General features: G+C 40.3%; 1 protein-coding gene across 5 annotated transcripts in view; it reads right to left on the bottom strand.

The window, feature by feature from the left end:
- pald1a (phosphatase domain containing paladin 1a) overlaps positions 1 to 16,257 on the bottom strand; it is a 53,157-nt gene that overhangs the window by 2,738 nt on the left and 34,162 nt on the right. For all 5 annotated transcript variants that reach the window (XM_051417836.1, XM_051417837.1, XM_051417835.1 and 2 more), the window contains one exon: positions 10,417 to 10,572. In XM_051417836.1, the coding sequence (XP_051273796.1) occupies positions 10,417 to 10,572 (156 nt within the window). The remainder of the gene's footprint in view (positions 1 to 10,416; positions 10,573 to 16,257) is intronic.

The following is a 16,257-nucleotide window of genomic DNA, read 5'->3' on the forward strand; positions in this document are numbered from 1 at the left end:
TTCATAGGCTGGACGTGAGCGCTTTGTGTGTAAAATCTTAATCCACCAACTAGTTACTAGAGCTGAAAATGAAGTGAAGGAAAAAAAAGGGAAAATAACAATAATAAAAATAAGCTGAATAAAAAAATACATCATCCCACACCAGGAGGCTCATATAAATATTCTTAAATCTTTCATTTTTATTATTTAATAAATGCAAATAACAAATACATAGACCTGATGAAGAAACATGTTGTTCCCACAACACAATAATGAACTGTTGAAGAGGCAGCAAAACAGGATGTTCACTAACTGCAGGGACGGCGAAGGCGGTTTGAACCTGCCCACGTGTCCTTGAATTGAGGAGTATCTATAAGAGCCTTCTCTTGCGCAATGATACACTTTTGATTTTGTTGTGGAAATGTAGTAGACCCTAACCCTATAAGTGCAAATTAAAACTAACTCGGAAACCGACGACCTCACTATTGTACTTAAGTACAGTAATGGGACAGCACCATGGAAACGGTATATGTTATTCAGTCTGAGTCATTACTGAATGAATGAGGACAGGGAGAAACAGAAACATGGCAAGATTCCCCAGGAGACAGAGAGAGAGAGAGAGGAAGAGAGAGGAAGAATTGAGTGTTCGTGTTAAACAACAGGTCACACTGACTCATGATCTGCTATGGCTGTCAAACACCGAAGGACTGATGGGAAGCACCATGGACAACCAGAAACATCTGGCCATTAAACCAAACAACACAAACAAATACAAACAAACCCAGCAGACGACGACTTCCCTGCAAAAACGTTAAAGATTGAATAGCTCATTACAAGTGCCACAGCTTGCCCAGTTTACTCTGCAGGAGAAGCCTCAGGAAACTGTGCGAGGCTGATCTGCAGCCACTACATTTGATGAAAGAGCATATGACGGACTAAAAAAAGTCAGATGTACTTAATTCTATCGATCAGCGTATCGATTTTCACATCACAACCCATTTAAAGGATTTCGGCTCATCTCTTGCAGCTTACAATCAGCTTGGAATCGATACAGGACACCAGCTGTTTGAAGATTGTGAGACCCTATAGGACTCAGTGGAGGTAACATGGCCTAAGACGCTTTAACCTCTACAACTCATCCTCAGCCAGTCAAAAGGTCTGCAAATTTGGAGTGGAAAGGAATGAGCAAGAGGAGATAGGTTTAAACATCCGGGTAATCATTTGTGGATGCAAAAAAATGGAAGATATGACTGCGGTTGTGTTCTTGAGAGTGTGAGGTAATACTGTATGAAGTGCTGCTCGGGATACTTTTAAAAATGCACTGTCAGGTTGAACGCTGAGGACGACATAATGGAACCATGAACAGGAATAATAGTATCAAGATATCCCTTTCACTAACAATGATTATAGCTTAGCTGGCCAGCTTTGTACAGAAATAAACACAAGGCACCACAAAGTGTGGTCTAGATTACCTACTTGCTGACCAAGCAAAATCAAATCTTACAATAGATATCATGTATCACTTAAACTTTTACTTTGTAGAGTTGACACTGATTCAAACTCAAAAACCTTTCCACAGTCCTGTCAGATGTTTCACTATAAAGAAAGGATCATGCCGTATTTTATAGCAAATATGTGCACTATTGGACCTTTAAGAACATTCATGTTTGTGTCTGATGTGTTCCTGGATGGCTGCCAGGCTGACTGCTGTATGAGCTCCTTGGTGGGAAAAATGAGTGGGTGCAGAGGAACCATTAGTCAGTGGATGGGACTCCCAGGAGAAGCAGTGGATTTGAGCTGTTAACCGGGATACTTAACCTGACTCATCTACTCCACAGACCAGCTGTCTAAATAGGCTACAAGTGAGTGAAAAGTTGTTAAAGAGGCCCATCTGCTCATGCTGAAATCAAGGGTTTCAAGACATCCCAAAAGAGGATGTTGGGGGGGGCCTGAGATGGAGAGGTTCAAGAGTGACTGCATGCAATCTCTGTGGGTCAGAGCTGAGGATGCCAGCTGAAGTCAGACTGAACCCATAACATGGATTTGAAAGTCCACTTCCTCGTAATCCGTCCATTCTCAGTATATTCCAAGCATAGATTCTCTACCACTAAGGTAAATACACCACTTCTATGACGAATCACCACCAAAAGAAGTCTACTTAGTGATTTTCTGGCAAAACGATGATTCTTTGTAACATACTGACCACCTGGATCAACAGTGAAGACGATTACGCTGTAGAAAAGTTTGTATGGATCTTTTGATATGTATGACAAGATTGCTTTTCAGAGGAGTATTCCTCTAAACCTCATTGTTTTAAACAGACACGTCCACCAAACACATGTACTTGAAGGTTTTTCTTTGCAAAAGAGGCAGTCAAGTGTGGGATGATTAGCTTCTCTTCTCCATAAAAAAAAAGACTAAGAGTCTACAGCCATGGTAGCGGCTCTTTGAGGTGGTGCTTAGAACTAAATGCTAATATCAGCACGCTAACATGCTCACAATGACAATGGTAACATGGTGTTAACCAGGTGCAACGTTTACTAGGTTCACCATCTAAGTTTAGCAAGCTAACATTTGCTAATTAGCACCAAATACCAGAGTCAAATGATGTGGACTCGAGCCACAAATTTTTAGGACTTTAGACTCGACTTGGCAAAATCAACCTTTAGACTAAACACTTGATACCTTCCCCCAAGCTCAAACAATGAAAAAGAATCTTATTTAAAAAGTGTGCTACAAATTAACTAATTTCTCTTTATTTCCTTAAACATGCAATGTTCCCTCTGACTCGCATAGACTTTCCTGTCTTGACTTGGGAGTTGAGTGCAAAGACTTAATACCTCGCAAAACAATGGGTTAATCCAACCTCTGTCAAATACAGCAGTCATAAACTAAAACTGGAAAAAGTGTAATGTTGACCTGAAGAAGTGGTGGATGAGGGGAATATAACAGTCTGTGTAAAATTTCAAAGCAATATTTGTGATATATTTCAGTCTGAAGTGGTGGACCGACCAACACTGACTATCTCTAGAATCAGCACGGTTAAAAAAACGTAAACCAGGCAGCTTTGACTCCACTGCCTGATTTTAGTTTTTATGGTTTAATCTCAGGCTGCTTTTCATCTTTAACATAAAACGTAATATAAAAAATAAATTAAGTTCAGCTTCACCTTTATACATGTATTAATTAAAATGAAAATTGAAAATGCAACACCTTTGGCAAGTTCTCATGGCTCCCAAGAGTGCAGCAGTGGTGGAAATGATGAGCAGCACATATTTACATCTGCACATGAACACAAAGTGAAAGACAAATCAAAGCAGATCTGATCTTCAAGGGTAACTCGCTGAATCTTGCCCCCTTGGTTGCATTCTGTTGTAAAAATGCCCTTGAAGTTGTTGGTGCGTGGTGACAAGCTTTGTCAGTGACAGTAAGCAGAGCTGTCAGAGAGATGTCTTTCATGCTGCATTCAAGAGATCACAAACGCCAATACTCATTACGCGACTGGAGCGACTGGGGAGGAACAGGGCAGCGAGGAGGCGCTGGTCTTTCCCACAGTCGGCAATCTCAAAGGCTGCACATACCGGGCTTGTGCAGGGGGGACAGGGAGGCCTCTGTGCCACACATCAAAACAGCTGGAGTGACTGATAGGGTACCTCTCCTGCAGGCATCCATGGTATGCACTGTACACAAGTCCTGCCATTGTGTAACGGGCCATGTTTTGGATTAGCAAACATGGATTTTAATTCCAATAACTCCTCTGATGTTTCTGCTCTGATCTCACAACATGGCCACGAGACAACATGGGCTAATGACGCTAAGGACAATATTTGTTCAAAGTGCACACAATGTAGCAGTAAGCAGCATTTACTTCAAACACTTTTTGTATATACAGTATATAATGTATAAAAATTGTTTGATCTGTTTGTTATGTATTGCTGCCTGCTGCATCATTATGTGGCAATTAGCATCTTTCTTCCTGCAGTGAAACTAGACAAAATACATGCTTCTGTCTTCAAACAATCAGACTGAACAGAAGCAGCACAACCAAATAGGTCAGAGTCTCCATATCAGCTGGCACATACTGCTACCCTGCATGACTGGAAACACTGTGCTTCTGCTTTTAGCTGCTGTAGAGATTAAATTAGTCCATGCACACACACATGCATACACCCGGTGCAGAATGCAGGACAGACTGTACTGCTCAAATCTAGCAGGTTGTGTAACCATGGCTTCACATGCATTACAGGGATGGTGATGACCCCTGACTGCTGCCTCCAGCATCACAGTTTGTCATTAATGATCCTGCCACGGTCACTGGTGATAGGCTAACGATTGTGCCTCTGGGTTGGTTGGGTCGGATTGGTTGGGCTAGCTGCCAGATTCTGCTGCAACTGGGCCAGTAAATGCATCACAATACTGATGGTGGTGGGGGCAAAATGTATCACATATGTCACAAGACTTTCCTGCACCATGGTTGCATTTGACCATTACTGAGATTACTCTCTTTAATTAACAGAAAGTTGGTCCTGAGAGGAGTGTTTGAAAGTCTGAATGGTTTAAATTTCTATTTTATTTGGGAAAGGTGTCATCATGTTGCATGCTTTAGGGAATCACTGTTTTTCAAGGAACATTTTGTGAGCTGACTTTCTTGTTAGACTGTTGGCAGGGGATGTGGAATCAGCACACTGTAGTTTCATTTTGAACTGGAAAGGATTTGCATGAGGTTCATTATTCACTGAAGGCAAATGATGTGAAGGAAACAACAGAGGCAACACCACATAATCTATGAGGACAGAGAGAAACAGCAAAATGTGCATCAAGCAGACAGAACAAAACAAGATATTTGGATGTTCAAATGTCTACATGCCTTCTGTCACAGCTGCAGCTGACATCTTTGATGTCCTTTCTACAGATATCTTACAGGCTCAAAAATCAATCAGAATGAAGATCTCTTTAAAATGACACCTAATCCTAACACTAATGCCAAGAGAATGGTTACCGCGGCAACCGCATCACGTCGCACAGTCTGGACGGTTCAAATACATTTCTACCTTTTGTAGGTATGCTGAGGGACATTTTGCATCCAAGAAGTAATTACATTTATTTTAATGCAATGTTTAGCAAAATCTTTGTGCTCTACAGTTATATTATACATTTGTGCACTTCGCAGTGATCTCCCTTTGCTCAGTGTCTAGTGCTATGACAAGCTGTTGACGTTTCTTTTTGTTAAATCCAAACAATAACAATAAGTGCAATTGCTGCTGAAAATCTAAATAAATCTAGAGAACAAATTAGAAAATGCACAGCATAGGTATTACTGGATAAAGTTCCCTGCATCTAGTTGACATTCAAGCAACAACCATATATGTGACCATATAAAGTACATATATATGTATGTTCACAGCATGTTTCTGCATGTAGTGATGACATCCTAAGTCTGAATAGAAGCCAGCGACCTTTATCAAATGTCACCTCAAGTCGCTGTCACACACTACTTTCTTACTGTCAATCACATACGGTATATGGTGGCAATATGAAGATGTCAGCTGCAGAGTGAAAAGGACCAAGAAAAAGTCTCCAGTAAGAAATTATTGATGGAGTCAGTGCTGCAGGTTCGGACGTCTACCAGCATTCACTTAACCTTGCGAGGCAACCGGACTCGCAACTTTATGAAATCATGCAAGAATCTATCTTGCCAGGCTTTAATCAATGTGTTTGTAGCCACTGGCCTGTACAGTGGTACCGGACCAATTAGTGCCCTTTGAGGAAGTATTAACATGTACTGGAGTGGGCAGAATCAGAATTGGAGAGTAGGGCTTTTCTCAATGGAAAAGATGTTTTCAGTTGTCTTGCGTTATGTTACATGGTTCTTTGATCCGACTGGTTGAAGCACGCCAGTGGTATTAGACATATAATTCACACAATCCCCTGCCTGGTATTTTTTGTAACAGTTTCCAACGATGACTTCCCAGGTGTTTCCGTGTAACAAAGCAACTGGCGCAGTCAGGTTAGCGTTCACTGACAATCAGAATATAAAAATCATCCTACTTTACATTTCGTAAGCTACAGGTAGTGTCTAATCATCAAGGGAGTTGGATTTAATTCAAGTGGCAGCTCCATCCAAAGCTTCTACCAGAAGTAAGATAGTAATGTGATTTTATATCTTTCTATCTCTATACAGCCCCAGCAGGTTTGGGGGCACATCCACACTGCACTGTGTCTGATGATAGAGATGGTCTGAGGTGTCACCAGCCATAGCATGTGGCCAGGGCTTATCAGCAGGCTAGTCAGCTGTTAATTATAAAATACTTCCTTTCAGCTAGTGGAGAAAGTGAATATGCCACAAGTCTCTAGCACCACCATAGGACCAGGGACAACCAGAGGGCACAGAGAAACTATTTTCTGAAAATAAGGTTAATTCTTAAATAGTGGTCATTAATTTACCTCAGTGACAGAGAGAACCGGGGCTTTATTTCCATTGTCCCCCTGTTCTCCAGTTAATGCAGACTCAAAATGTCCTCAGTGTTTACCTGCTGTCTTGATAAATTCAGTGTACTGTCCATTCCCCACAACACTAATTCCATCAGTACATCAAGAGTCATGTCAGGTGTTCTACTTTGTCTTTTCCCCTTAACAATTTTAAGCTACCATGGATAAAATGCAACACCTTCTCCAGAGTTTTCACATTAAAAGTCTTGAAACCTTCCTTTTATCTGTAGGCTTTTTCTGCTCTGAGTTTCTCTTTTTTAACAGAATCAATTAAAATTATAGTAAGTACCACATTACTCTGTTGTTGTAATGATAGAATTACTGCTATGGAAATGGACATAAAGTAAATTAAGTAAATTTACTATGTGTATGGTTGGAGAAGGCCACAGTTAATTTCAACCCCGTAAATATGTTTTCTACTTAGCTTTTATTGTTTTGTTCAGGCTGGCCATGGACAGGCTACTATTTGAATACCAGCTCTTACATGAGAATGCACTATGCATCCCACATTAACAGCACAATTTTGTTTACCATTTCAGCAGTGAAACAGTGCTTTGATGCAGGTGTAGTCTAATGCTCTGGTTAAAGCCGCCAGACTTTAAATAGCATCATTTCTTGATTTCAGTCTGTTCCACTGAAGAAAATGGCTCATTTGATATATTATGGTGTCACCTGAACGATGCGCTCAGTCCAGTTGATGGATGTCAGTGATTTCCAGACCTGGGTATCTGTTTCTCCCCAGACATTCCCGGTGGCCAGGGAGGTGAGGGTAGACTGCACCGACATGTCTGAGGTACATGCTGGGTCATTTTTGTCATCTAGCTCAGACATGACCCAAGGTGTTCCAGGTAATGCAAGAGAATTGCCAGAGACGAAATTCACCACTGAGGTTCCATGGTGCATATTTAGCAGACTGATAATTATGAATATTATTCATACTTAGCAGCCATATAATTATGCATTTGCACTGATAAAACTTGGCTATTATGATCATTTCAGCCTGGAAATGAATTGTGTAATTAGCTTTTAAAATGAGGTCTTTAACTGCTGAACCTGAAGAGACTGTATAAAGAACAATGCGGCTTGACAATACTATATTGGCACTACTCGCTTACATATATTAAAGAACACTGAAATGGTAGCAGTATGAGCTGGGAGGATTCTATGGAAGAAGTGTGTTTATCAAAGAAGAAGATCAGAGGTGAGGGGTCTGGATTTTCTGAATTAATGGCTGCACAACAAAATGTGCTGGAAGTGGCTGACTTATGATCTAAAGGGCAGAACAGGCACAATAAGAGCAATTTAGTACTATAAATACTTTCACTACATCTCAACTGAGATTCCTATCGAGTAAATGACTTTTGCGGCTGACTGAACCTTCTTTCATGATGAATGTATTGCTCATAAAAAGCTATTTCTTGATGACAGTGAAGTGCATTTTTGTATACTAGTGAGGCGCAGATCAGCGCTGAGTTAATCTGAATCCTTGTATTAAATTATGCAGCACAAGCTTTCCAGGTGCTTCATTCTGTGTTGTATTGATGAGTGTTTTCTTTGATGATTCACTTTAATTATTAGAGAGGCTGCTTTCAGTAATTGTAGTTTCCATGAGTGTTATATCACTACAGCAAATATTGTGGGACATTTAAGCAGCAACTGTAGTTATAAACTTGACAGAAGAGAGGGGAGTGGCGACATCCACTTAAATTAAATCAATAATTTAAATAATATGCATTTAATTAATATTAAACCCGGACTGATCCTGTTGGCATGTCAGGTAATTTAAATAATCAATGAATTTACGATGCTGTGCTCTGTGCGTAAACGCGCACAGTGTGTCTCTTAATGTGGAGATACTTCAATCTATGTCACCCACCCGCATTTGTGTTGTGTATCCGCCAATGTAAATTTTTCTGAACCAGCACGCCTAGTCTATGGATTGACTGCAGTGCGTGCAAGCATCACTATTGCTGTATTGTAGACTCTGTAAATTATTAACCTACAAAAGAATTATCACCCGAATCTGTAGCTGAGGTTTCAATTCATTGTTGAGCTTTCCGGCCGCAACTCTACCGTTCTGTTTCACACAGCAGCATTTTGAGCCGCAGGAGGCAGCTGTTTTCAGCTCTAAAAACCCATTGTACACCACCTACTCAGCACCAAATGACAGAAAAGACGCAGTTAGTGACTAGCTGGAAAACATAGTGATGAGACCAGACCAGACTGCTGTTTAACACTGCTCATACAAAGGCAGTTTCAATAGGAAGAACAGAACAAAGACAGAAAGGAATAACAAAAACAGAAGGCTACCTAGATGATAAAATACATAGATATTCCATTATGTCAAGTGTTTCTATTGCCTGCTTTACAGCAGAGCGTTCCCGTTCCCTGTGTGCAAGCTTGTATTTTCTCATGGCATAACTGGGCCATTAGAGTCACTCTGATGCACCACATATATTTGCTATTCATAACAGGAAGAATATGACCCGATTGACCGCGTATAGTTCTGTGACAATTGTTTGCACAGCTATTGTTCCAGTCTATTTTGGAATTCCGCGCTTTTTCTTTGAGTTTATTCCACCTCAATAAGGGAAAAGAAGGAAGAGATTTTAATTCAAACAGTCCAGGCTATTGGCCGTGTTTCTCCAGGCCGTCTGCTCACAAATAAGAAGAGAAAATGGCTGCAAAGTGCACTTGTTTGTATGCATTTAGACACCCCAATCTGAAACTTTGAGATTACAAACCTGAAAAACCACATCATTCAGCCTAAAGAAAAAACATATTGTTAAGTTGCTGCTGATGGTTGCTCTGCGGTGGAAATATGCTAATTCTATTTAAAAAAGAGGTTTTGCCAAGCCTCGGTGCAAAAGTTAAGATAACAACCAGACAGCTAACACTTATTAATTAAAACCAAATGCATAGAAATGTAAATGAAACTATATGTATTGCAGATTTTTAATTTGTTTACATTTAAAATACTTTGTATTTTAAAATACTTTGTATTTTAAATACTTTGTGAGCTGCAGCTAACTGATCACACTGAATGTGTATTGTCAACCTGCCAAACTACTTATTTTTTACCACCATATTACCAACCATATTGCAACATACATTTTAATTGCAGTGTGTGTGTGTGTGTGTGTGTGTGTGTGTGTGTGTGTGTGTGTGAGGGTGTGTTGGGTACCACTTACAGACTACTCATTTGTTTGGAATGCACATAAATTCTCGACTTTACTGTAGGGGCACAGCTGGCCAAACGATTAATGTACCAACAAAAACACAGAGCCGAGACATTATGAAGTTCAGTGTGTGAAGAACCAGGCCACAATAGAACCAGAACCAGCTTGTAAATTCCTGGAGGAAAACCAAAATGAAACTCTGGTAACCAGTTTACAATGTGCACAAACTGTGAAAAAAAAAATAAAAAAATCTTCCCCTCATCTTTCTTCTTCCGCCAAGTTATTGACACATGGGATTGTGGGAATTATAGATTTGTTCCCCTGCTACATTATGAAACTGCAATAACCAGCAAATCTTACACATGAAGAGTGGCAAATGACAAAGTGCAAATTAGTCTCCGAGGCCACCAACAAGTCTTTTCACCCTTCTCTAGTGCCGGAAGGCAATGCTGACTTCAACATGCAGATGGCTTAGTTTGCACAGCTTTTCTGCTATTTTTCCAAGGATATTTCAAGGAAGGACTCAATACCAGCAGCATTAACTTGATATATCCACCTCATAGAATTCTAATTGTGACACAAGCCAATTCATTTTAGTTGTTTAATAGATTATTTTCTATTTTGTGTCCTGCTCAGTTATCAATCACATTTCCTATATTCTATTTTATTTGTCAGAAATAGGAATTCAAATAAAATGCATATGTCTATTAATATCAAAGTGAGATAGAAGAGATTAGAAAACAGTTTAAGTGGGGCACAGATACTGTACCTGTTCCATCCAGAGAGTGAAGGAGCGCTGCCAGGAGTTTTTCTTCTCTAGATGCAGGTATGTGTTGAAGAGGATGAGGTAAATGTAGCGCTCCAGGTACTGCAGGCTCTTCAGCAGCAGCTGCTGACAATCCTTCTCCGTTTTACCACTTTTGATCTAAAAAAACAGAAGGGAACAAAGCTCAATTGGTATATCAAGTGGGCACAACAAATCCATTTTTCCCTAAACAAAAACGACTATGGCTTTTTACAGTTCAAAAAGCTAGGCAGGCTGTCCTGCCTGTACTGTGGCTAATTAAATGTCTCTAATAGCTTCCTGTATGTAGGCGGTGCTTGCATAATGTTGGTCTTTCATGACTTTTAATCTGCCTTAATGGAGGCACAGTGACTAAATATAAATTATCTACATATTTAACATTAAAAAGGTGACAATAGGGACGCCCCAGTAGCTCACCGGTAAAGCGTGCACCCCATGAACCAAGGCTAAGTGCAGCAACTTGGGTTTGATTCCTGTCTGTCGCCCTTTGCTGTGTGTCATCCCCTCTCTCCCTTCCTCCCCACTTTCTTGTCTACCTTCGGCTGTCACTATCCATTAAAGGCATAAAGCCAGAAAAAAAAGAGAGACATGAACCATTTTTTCCCAAAAATTCAAAGGCGAAACACACAAATGTGATTGTTGGGTCACTCAAAGTCACAATCAAAGGTAGTCACGACTAAAATTCAGCAATAAGAACATTTACACCTCATATTGTGTAAACACAATGAGTCACTTTTTTCGTATTATCTTTATGGTAAATCATACAGCGACAGCGGTTGGGGACGTGTGGTGAACTAGATGACCAATGAGATCAGACATTTCAGCTTATATAACATCCACATTGCCACACTGTGTTTCTCCTATATCCCCTCGAACCCCCCACCCCGCTTGTATGGACATTATTTCCGCTTAGTGCCATCCTAATATTGTTTATCCTAGTCTCCCTCAGGCCACCAGCTCCACCAACAGAGGCTGAAGGCACAGTAGCAAACACATATTGTTAGTCACACATGAACAGCTTAATCTATTATAATACACCAAAAACACCAAGACTCAGGAAGAGGAAGCTCTTAGCAACCAATTCACAATGCCAGTCTCTTTCCTCCTGCCACATTAGTAAAGAAAGGATTAAAAAGCAGCAACGACAGTAATTTAGCAGGTAAAACCTTAGTGGTTATACATTTGAAAGAAAAGTAGGTTTTCATTGATAAGCAGTCAGGTAAGCAGTCGATTTCATATTATCTCTGCACGTTTCACATAAATGGAACAAAAAGAACACCCCAGTTGCTCACTACCAAGCAGAGCACATACCACATGTCAAGACTGAGTCCTTACCACAGCGGTCGGGTTTTGAGTCCGGCCAAAGGCCATTTGCTGAAATGTCATCCTCTCTCTCTCTCTCCCTCTCTCTCTCCCTCTCTCTCTCTCTCTCCCTCTCTCTCTCCCTCTCTCTCTCCCCTGCCTGTATCTCTCTACTGTCCTGTCAATAAAGCCACCCACCACAGAATTTCAAATAGGACATACTTGAAGAAAAAGTGTTTATAAAACAAAAAACAAATTGGAACTGAGGGAGTAAAAATGGATCTATAAGATATGTGTTGAAATTAAAGACAAAATATATACTCAGCCATAAAGTCTATGTGCAAGATAACCAAAACAATTAGCTAAAAGAGGCTAAAAGCTATACAAAGATTCGGAGATGGGTTACACTGAGTTATTTGATTCAGTGTTTACATAAATGTACATGTGGTAATATACCTTGTATGAACCTAGCAAAGTGAAGGAAAATATAAACTTAGATGCAATTCATTATAACATCTTACTGTTTGTCCTTTTTGTACATTCCTCTACCTTCCTTGTAACAGATAACAGAACCGCACACTAGCTCTGCCTTCAAAGACCTTCCAATACCTTGTGATTCACACAACGTGGGCATTCACAGTTATCTGAGCAAAGTAAAGTATTTGTGTCTCGCCAATTTCAAACTGTGTGTGACATGGTTGATAAAAAATAAGAAAGAAAAAGGGCAGGCCATTCTTTCATCTCCTCTCCCCTTTTATCTTTGAAGAAACCCACTGGCAAATAGTAGTTTTGACATTTGGAAGGAGCTCAGTTGGTAAGCCATCTACTAAAACTGTCACCCAACGTACAGTGTCAACCATGGTACACCCTAGTATTCAGTTGTTTACTCTCTGTGCTTCCAAATACCCTTAATCTCCACTGTTTTATCGATAAACACTATGTTTACATGGTCTATCTTATGATAATTACTAAATGATTTGAACTTTCATGACAAAACACTATGGTCAGAAACACTAGAACAGTGCAATTATCCAAAGTATGAGATGTTCCTATAATTCCCTTGGTTGTTATTCATGAGGCAAAATAATAGTACTCTCACAGGACCAATTCACTGTCTACAGGAGGGAGAAAGGAACAAAAACCAGTCCATAAGAATGTATAAAATTAAGTTTTTCTGAGGTAATTTAGTGAAGCAGAACTTAGCAGCAAAGCAGCTCTGTAAGAGCACTATCACATGCCACTTCTCACAAAGTAAGGTTGGTAATTAGGTTGCTCTTCAATTACAGGCTGAGGTTCATGCAGACAGGCTTTCATCAGTGTGGCGAGTCGGTGTCAAGATGTTTTCCCTTTTTTTTTTCTCTGTTTTTTTTTTTTTTCCTGATTGCTTAGCGCCTTGAGCACTTCCAGGCATCAAATGAAAAGGTCTGCCATCCAGCTGTGCGCCTGTGTGGTGAAGTGTGAGGTGTGTGCTGGACTGGATAACATGTCAATTGGGATTAGGAGAAAGTAACAAGTGTGGATGAAGTATAGTATAGCTCAATGAACTGTCAGCAGTTCTTCAGACACTTGACACTAATGAGCATTTGACTGCTTGAGGTCTTTGTTTTTGAACGATTGGTCAGCACACACATATCCTCACAAAAGCTGATATGAGATGTCAGTGTCAGCGAGTTCATCTACTGTAGTTTCAACATCAAAAACATCCAGATCAGTGCAGTCAAAGCAGCCATTTAAAATGCATAAAAAGGTTATCTGCTTACAGTTAGCAGCGTATGAGTAGTATATTAGAGACATTAGGGGGCTGCACAGAGAATGATGAAAGTTTACCAAGTAGGTGGGCTAGCTCTCAGGGTAATTTGAAATGTGCACAGTTCACCATAATACGATCATTCCAGAGGCTGAATGACGCAACAGAGAGAGAGGAGGAATGAGTGGGGTTTCCTGTCCATTCCCAAACAGCCGTGGTTGGATCCTAGTTTTAAGTCTACAGCAGAGCAGAGGAGAAACTACACCTAGGCAAACAATGGATGTGCTGTCTGTTATCTATCAACTCTTTAAGAACACAGAGGAAGAAAGAAAGCGCGCACACACACAGACACACACACGTCTCTTTCTCTAATCTTTCTCAGTTGACACTGACCACAGTGGCAGAGCAGGTGAACGCTGGTGAACCCGATCACCCTGTGCGCCCTGCTACCCCAGGGGGCTTTCAGCATTTCATCTCTTAGCCTGAAAATCCACAGTGCCAAAGCCTGGCAGCTATCTGTGCACAAGCCACGGCCAAATACCGACCTCAAAACACACACACACACACACACACACACACACACACACACACAGACACACACAGACACACACACACACACACACACACACACACACACCAGTTTGCAGATTACATAATTCACACCTCTACAATCTGCAGAACCCTAATCCTGTGGCTGCCATCTGTCGGTCTACATCCACCGAGGCCATATGTGTGGTTGAGCGGCCTCTCGTGCACTCTCAGAAATTCCTTCATGAAACAATGCTGGGGAAGATGTGGTGAAGAAACAGAGTAAATTTCTTCCATTCCATGTAAAAGAGACAGCCTTCAAAGCTTTGGATTTGCGTGGATTACATTTTTTCTTTTGGGACAATCCTGTTCTGATAATCAAATCCACTTCTTAGAATTTTCTTTTGACAAGCTAGAAAAGATTCCTTAAAAATTCCTTCTAATTATACAGATGGAACCATTTCAACATCTTTAAACATAAAGAAGCAAACAGTGGTGAAACAGAAAAGATGAAATAAAGTGGGTAATACAGCGTCTTTTCATCTCGTCTGGCCTTTCAAAACAAAAGGAGGTTATTGGTCAGTCCCTGTTCGCTATCAAAGGTGAAAGCCATAATTGAGCTGACCACTGAGGTGTGATGATAAATGTCCTCAGCTCTGCTTGGTCCTGAGTGGTATGGCAGCTTGGCCAAACACAGACCACATACCATTGTTGAGTGAGTCCAGGAATGCTGGTTGGCTGAGCAGAGCTCTAAGCGAGGACGATGTGAAAGTGAAAGACGTGGTTTAGAAGAAGTAGTGGCAGAGCATGTTACCACTAATGAGAGCAGTGACAGCTTTCTGTTGAATACAAGGCTGGAAAAAACTTTATCTACCTCTCCTCAACAGAACCACTGAATTGAAGCCAATTGTTTTTATTATCATAGACATACATGTTTATTATGCACACCCTGCGCAACTCATCATTAAAAACCTTTACAGCGGCCTATACTTTGGCTCCCCACAGTCCCCCATTTTCACAAATGTTCTCCTTATTTTCTCCTCATCTGGACTAGGGTTTTTTTTTCGCAGCACACACAAATATACCTGCAATTGCCAAATGCTGGACTGATGATGGCCGGTTGGAAAATTTTAACATAACGCCCAACCCTAATTTGGACAGAGTCAGGCTAGCTTTTCCCCCTGCTGGCAGTCTTTATGCTCAGTTAAGCTAATTGCCTTCTGGCTCTAGATAGCGCAGAGACTCGAGACATGACCTCAAGCTCTTACTTTAAATGGCTACATTGATTTACAATTTATTTATTAATTAGGTTATCTATTTTGTTACTGATTTTGTCTTAACACGCGTACATTAAAACTATTTTTTCTTGTTTGTAATTAATGAGAGAAAAGGGGGACAAAAAAAGGGGGAGATAAATAGAGATGGTATTCCTGTTGCAAATATACACAGTAAATTCTGTACAGACAAGGTTGTATAGTCAGTAAGCTGAGTCAAGTCAGCCACAAAACAACTATTACCACATCTAAACAAGCTGTAAACTTACGTTCAATATGTTGTTGAAAAATTTAAAATTAAAAAAAAATCTGAATTAGAAATTATGCTTTGCTTCTAAAATGCTTCTAAGGGACACAACTGGCAACGCAGCCACATCCAGTCAACATTGGGGATAATATGCCTTATGGAGTGGCAAAAAGAGTGTTAAAGCTGTTCATTTGATTCAGTGATAGGGACTCTTGGATTGATGGATTTAGTGGTTCATGAATAACATTTTTTAATGCCTAATTCTTTATGCATCAATCAAATCAATATAAAATGAATCAGGCATGTATAAAATATATGATTTGGACTACAATGCACTCAAGCTTCATTCTTTCTCCCTAGTTAACTTCATGCTTTTTGAAGGTGAAAGTGCTTCAGGCAATGAAAAACTTTTTTTTATGCAATGATCTCTTTCCATGAAACTAAATTGATTGATTGTCGAGAAAGAGAAATGTACTTTGCTAAAACAGAATAAATGCACTCGATATCTGTTTGCGAGGGATTTAACACTACCCCCGGGAAACTGTTTTTGGTCTTTCATTTATAATTCAAACATGTCAGACCAGGTTCAGACAAAAGTTCCCCAGATAAGCGTCACAGCCTTCAGGTGTAGGTGTATTAAAGATGAACACCACCAACTGTACCACCACCATCAGACATACTGCCTGACCCGTGCTCTTGTGTAATCA

This window comes from Dicentrarchus labrax, unplaced genomic scaffold, assembly GCF_905237075.1.
Source record: "Dicentrarchus labrax unplaced genomic scaffold, dlabrax2021, whole genome shotgun sequence".
Lineage (NCBI taxonomy): Eukaryota > Metazoa > Chordata > Actinopteri > Moronidae > Dicentrarchus > Dicentrarchus labrax.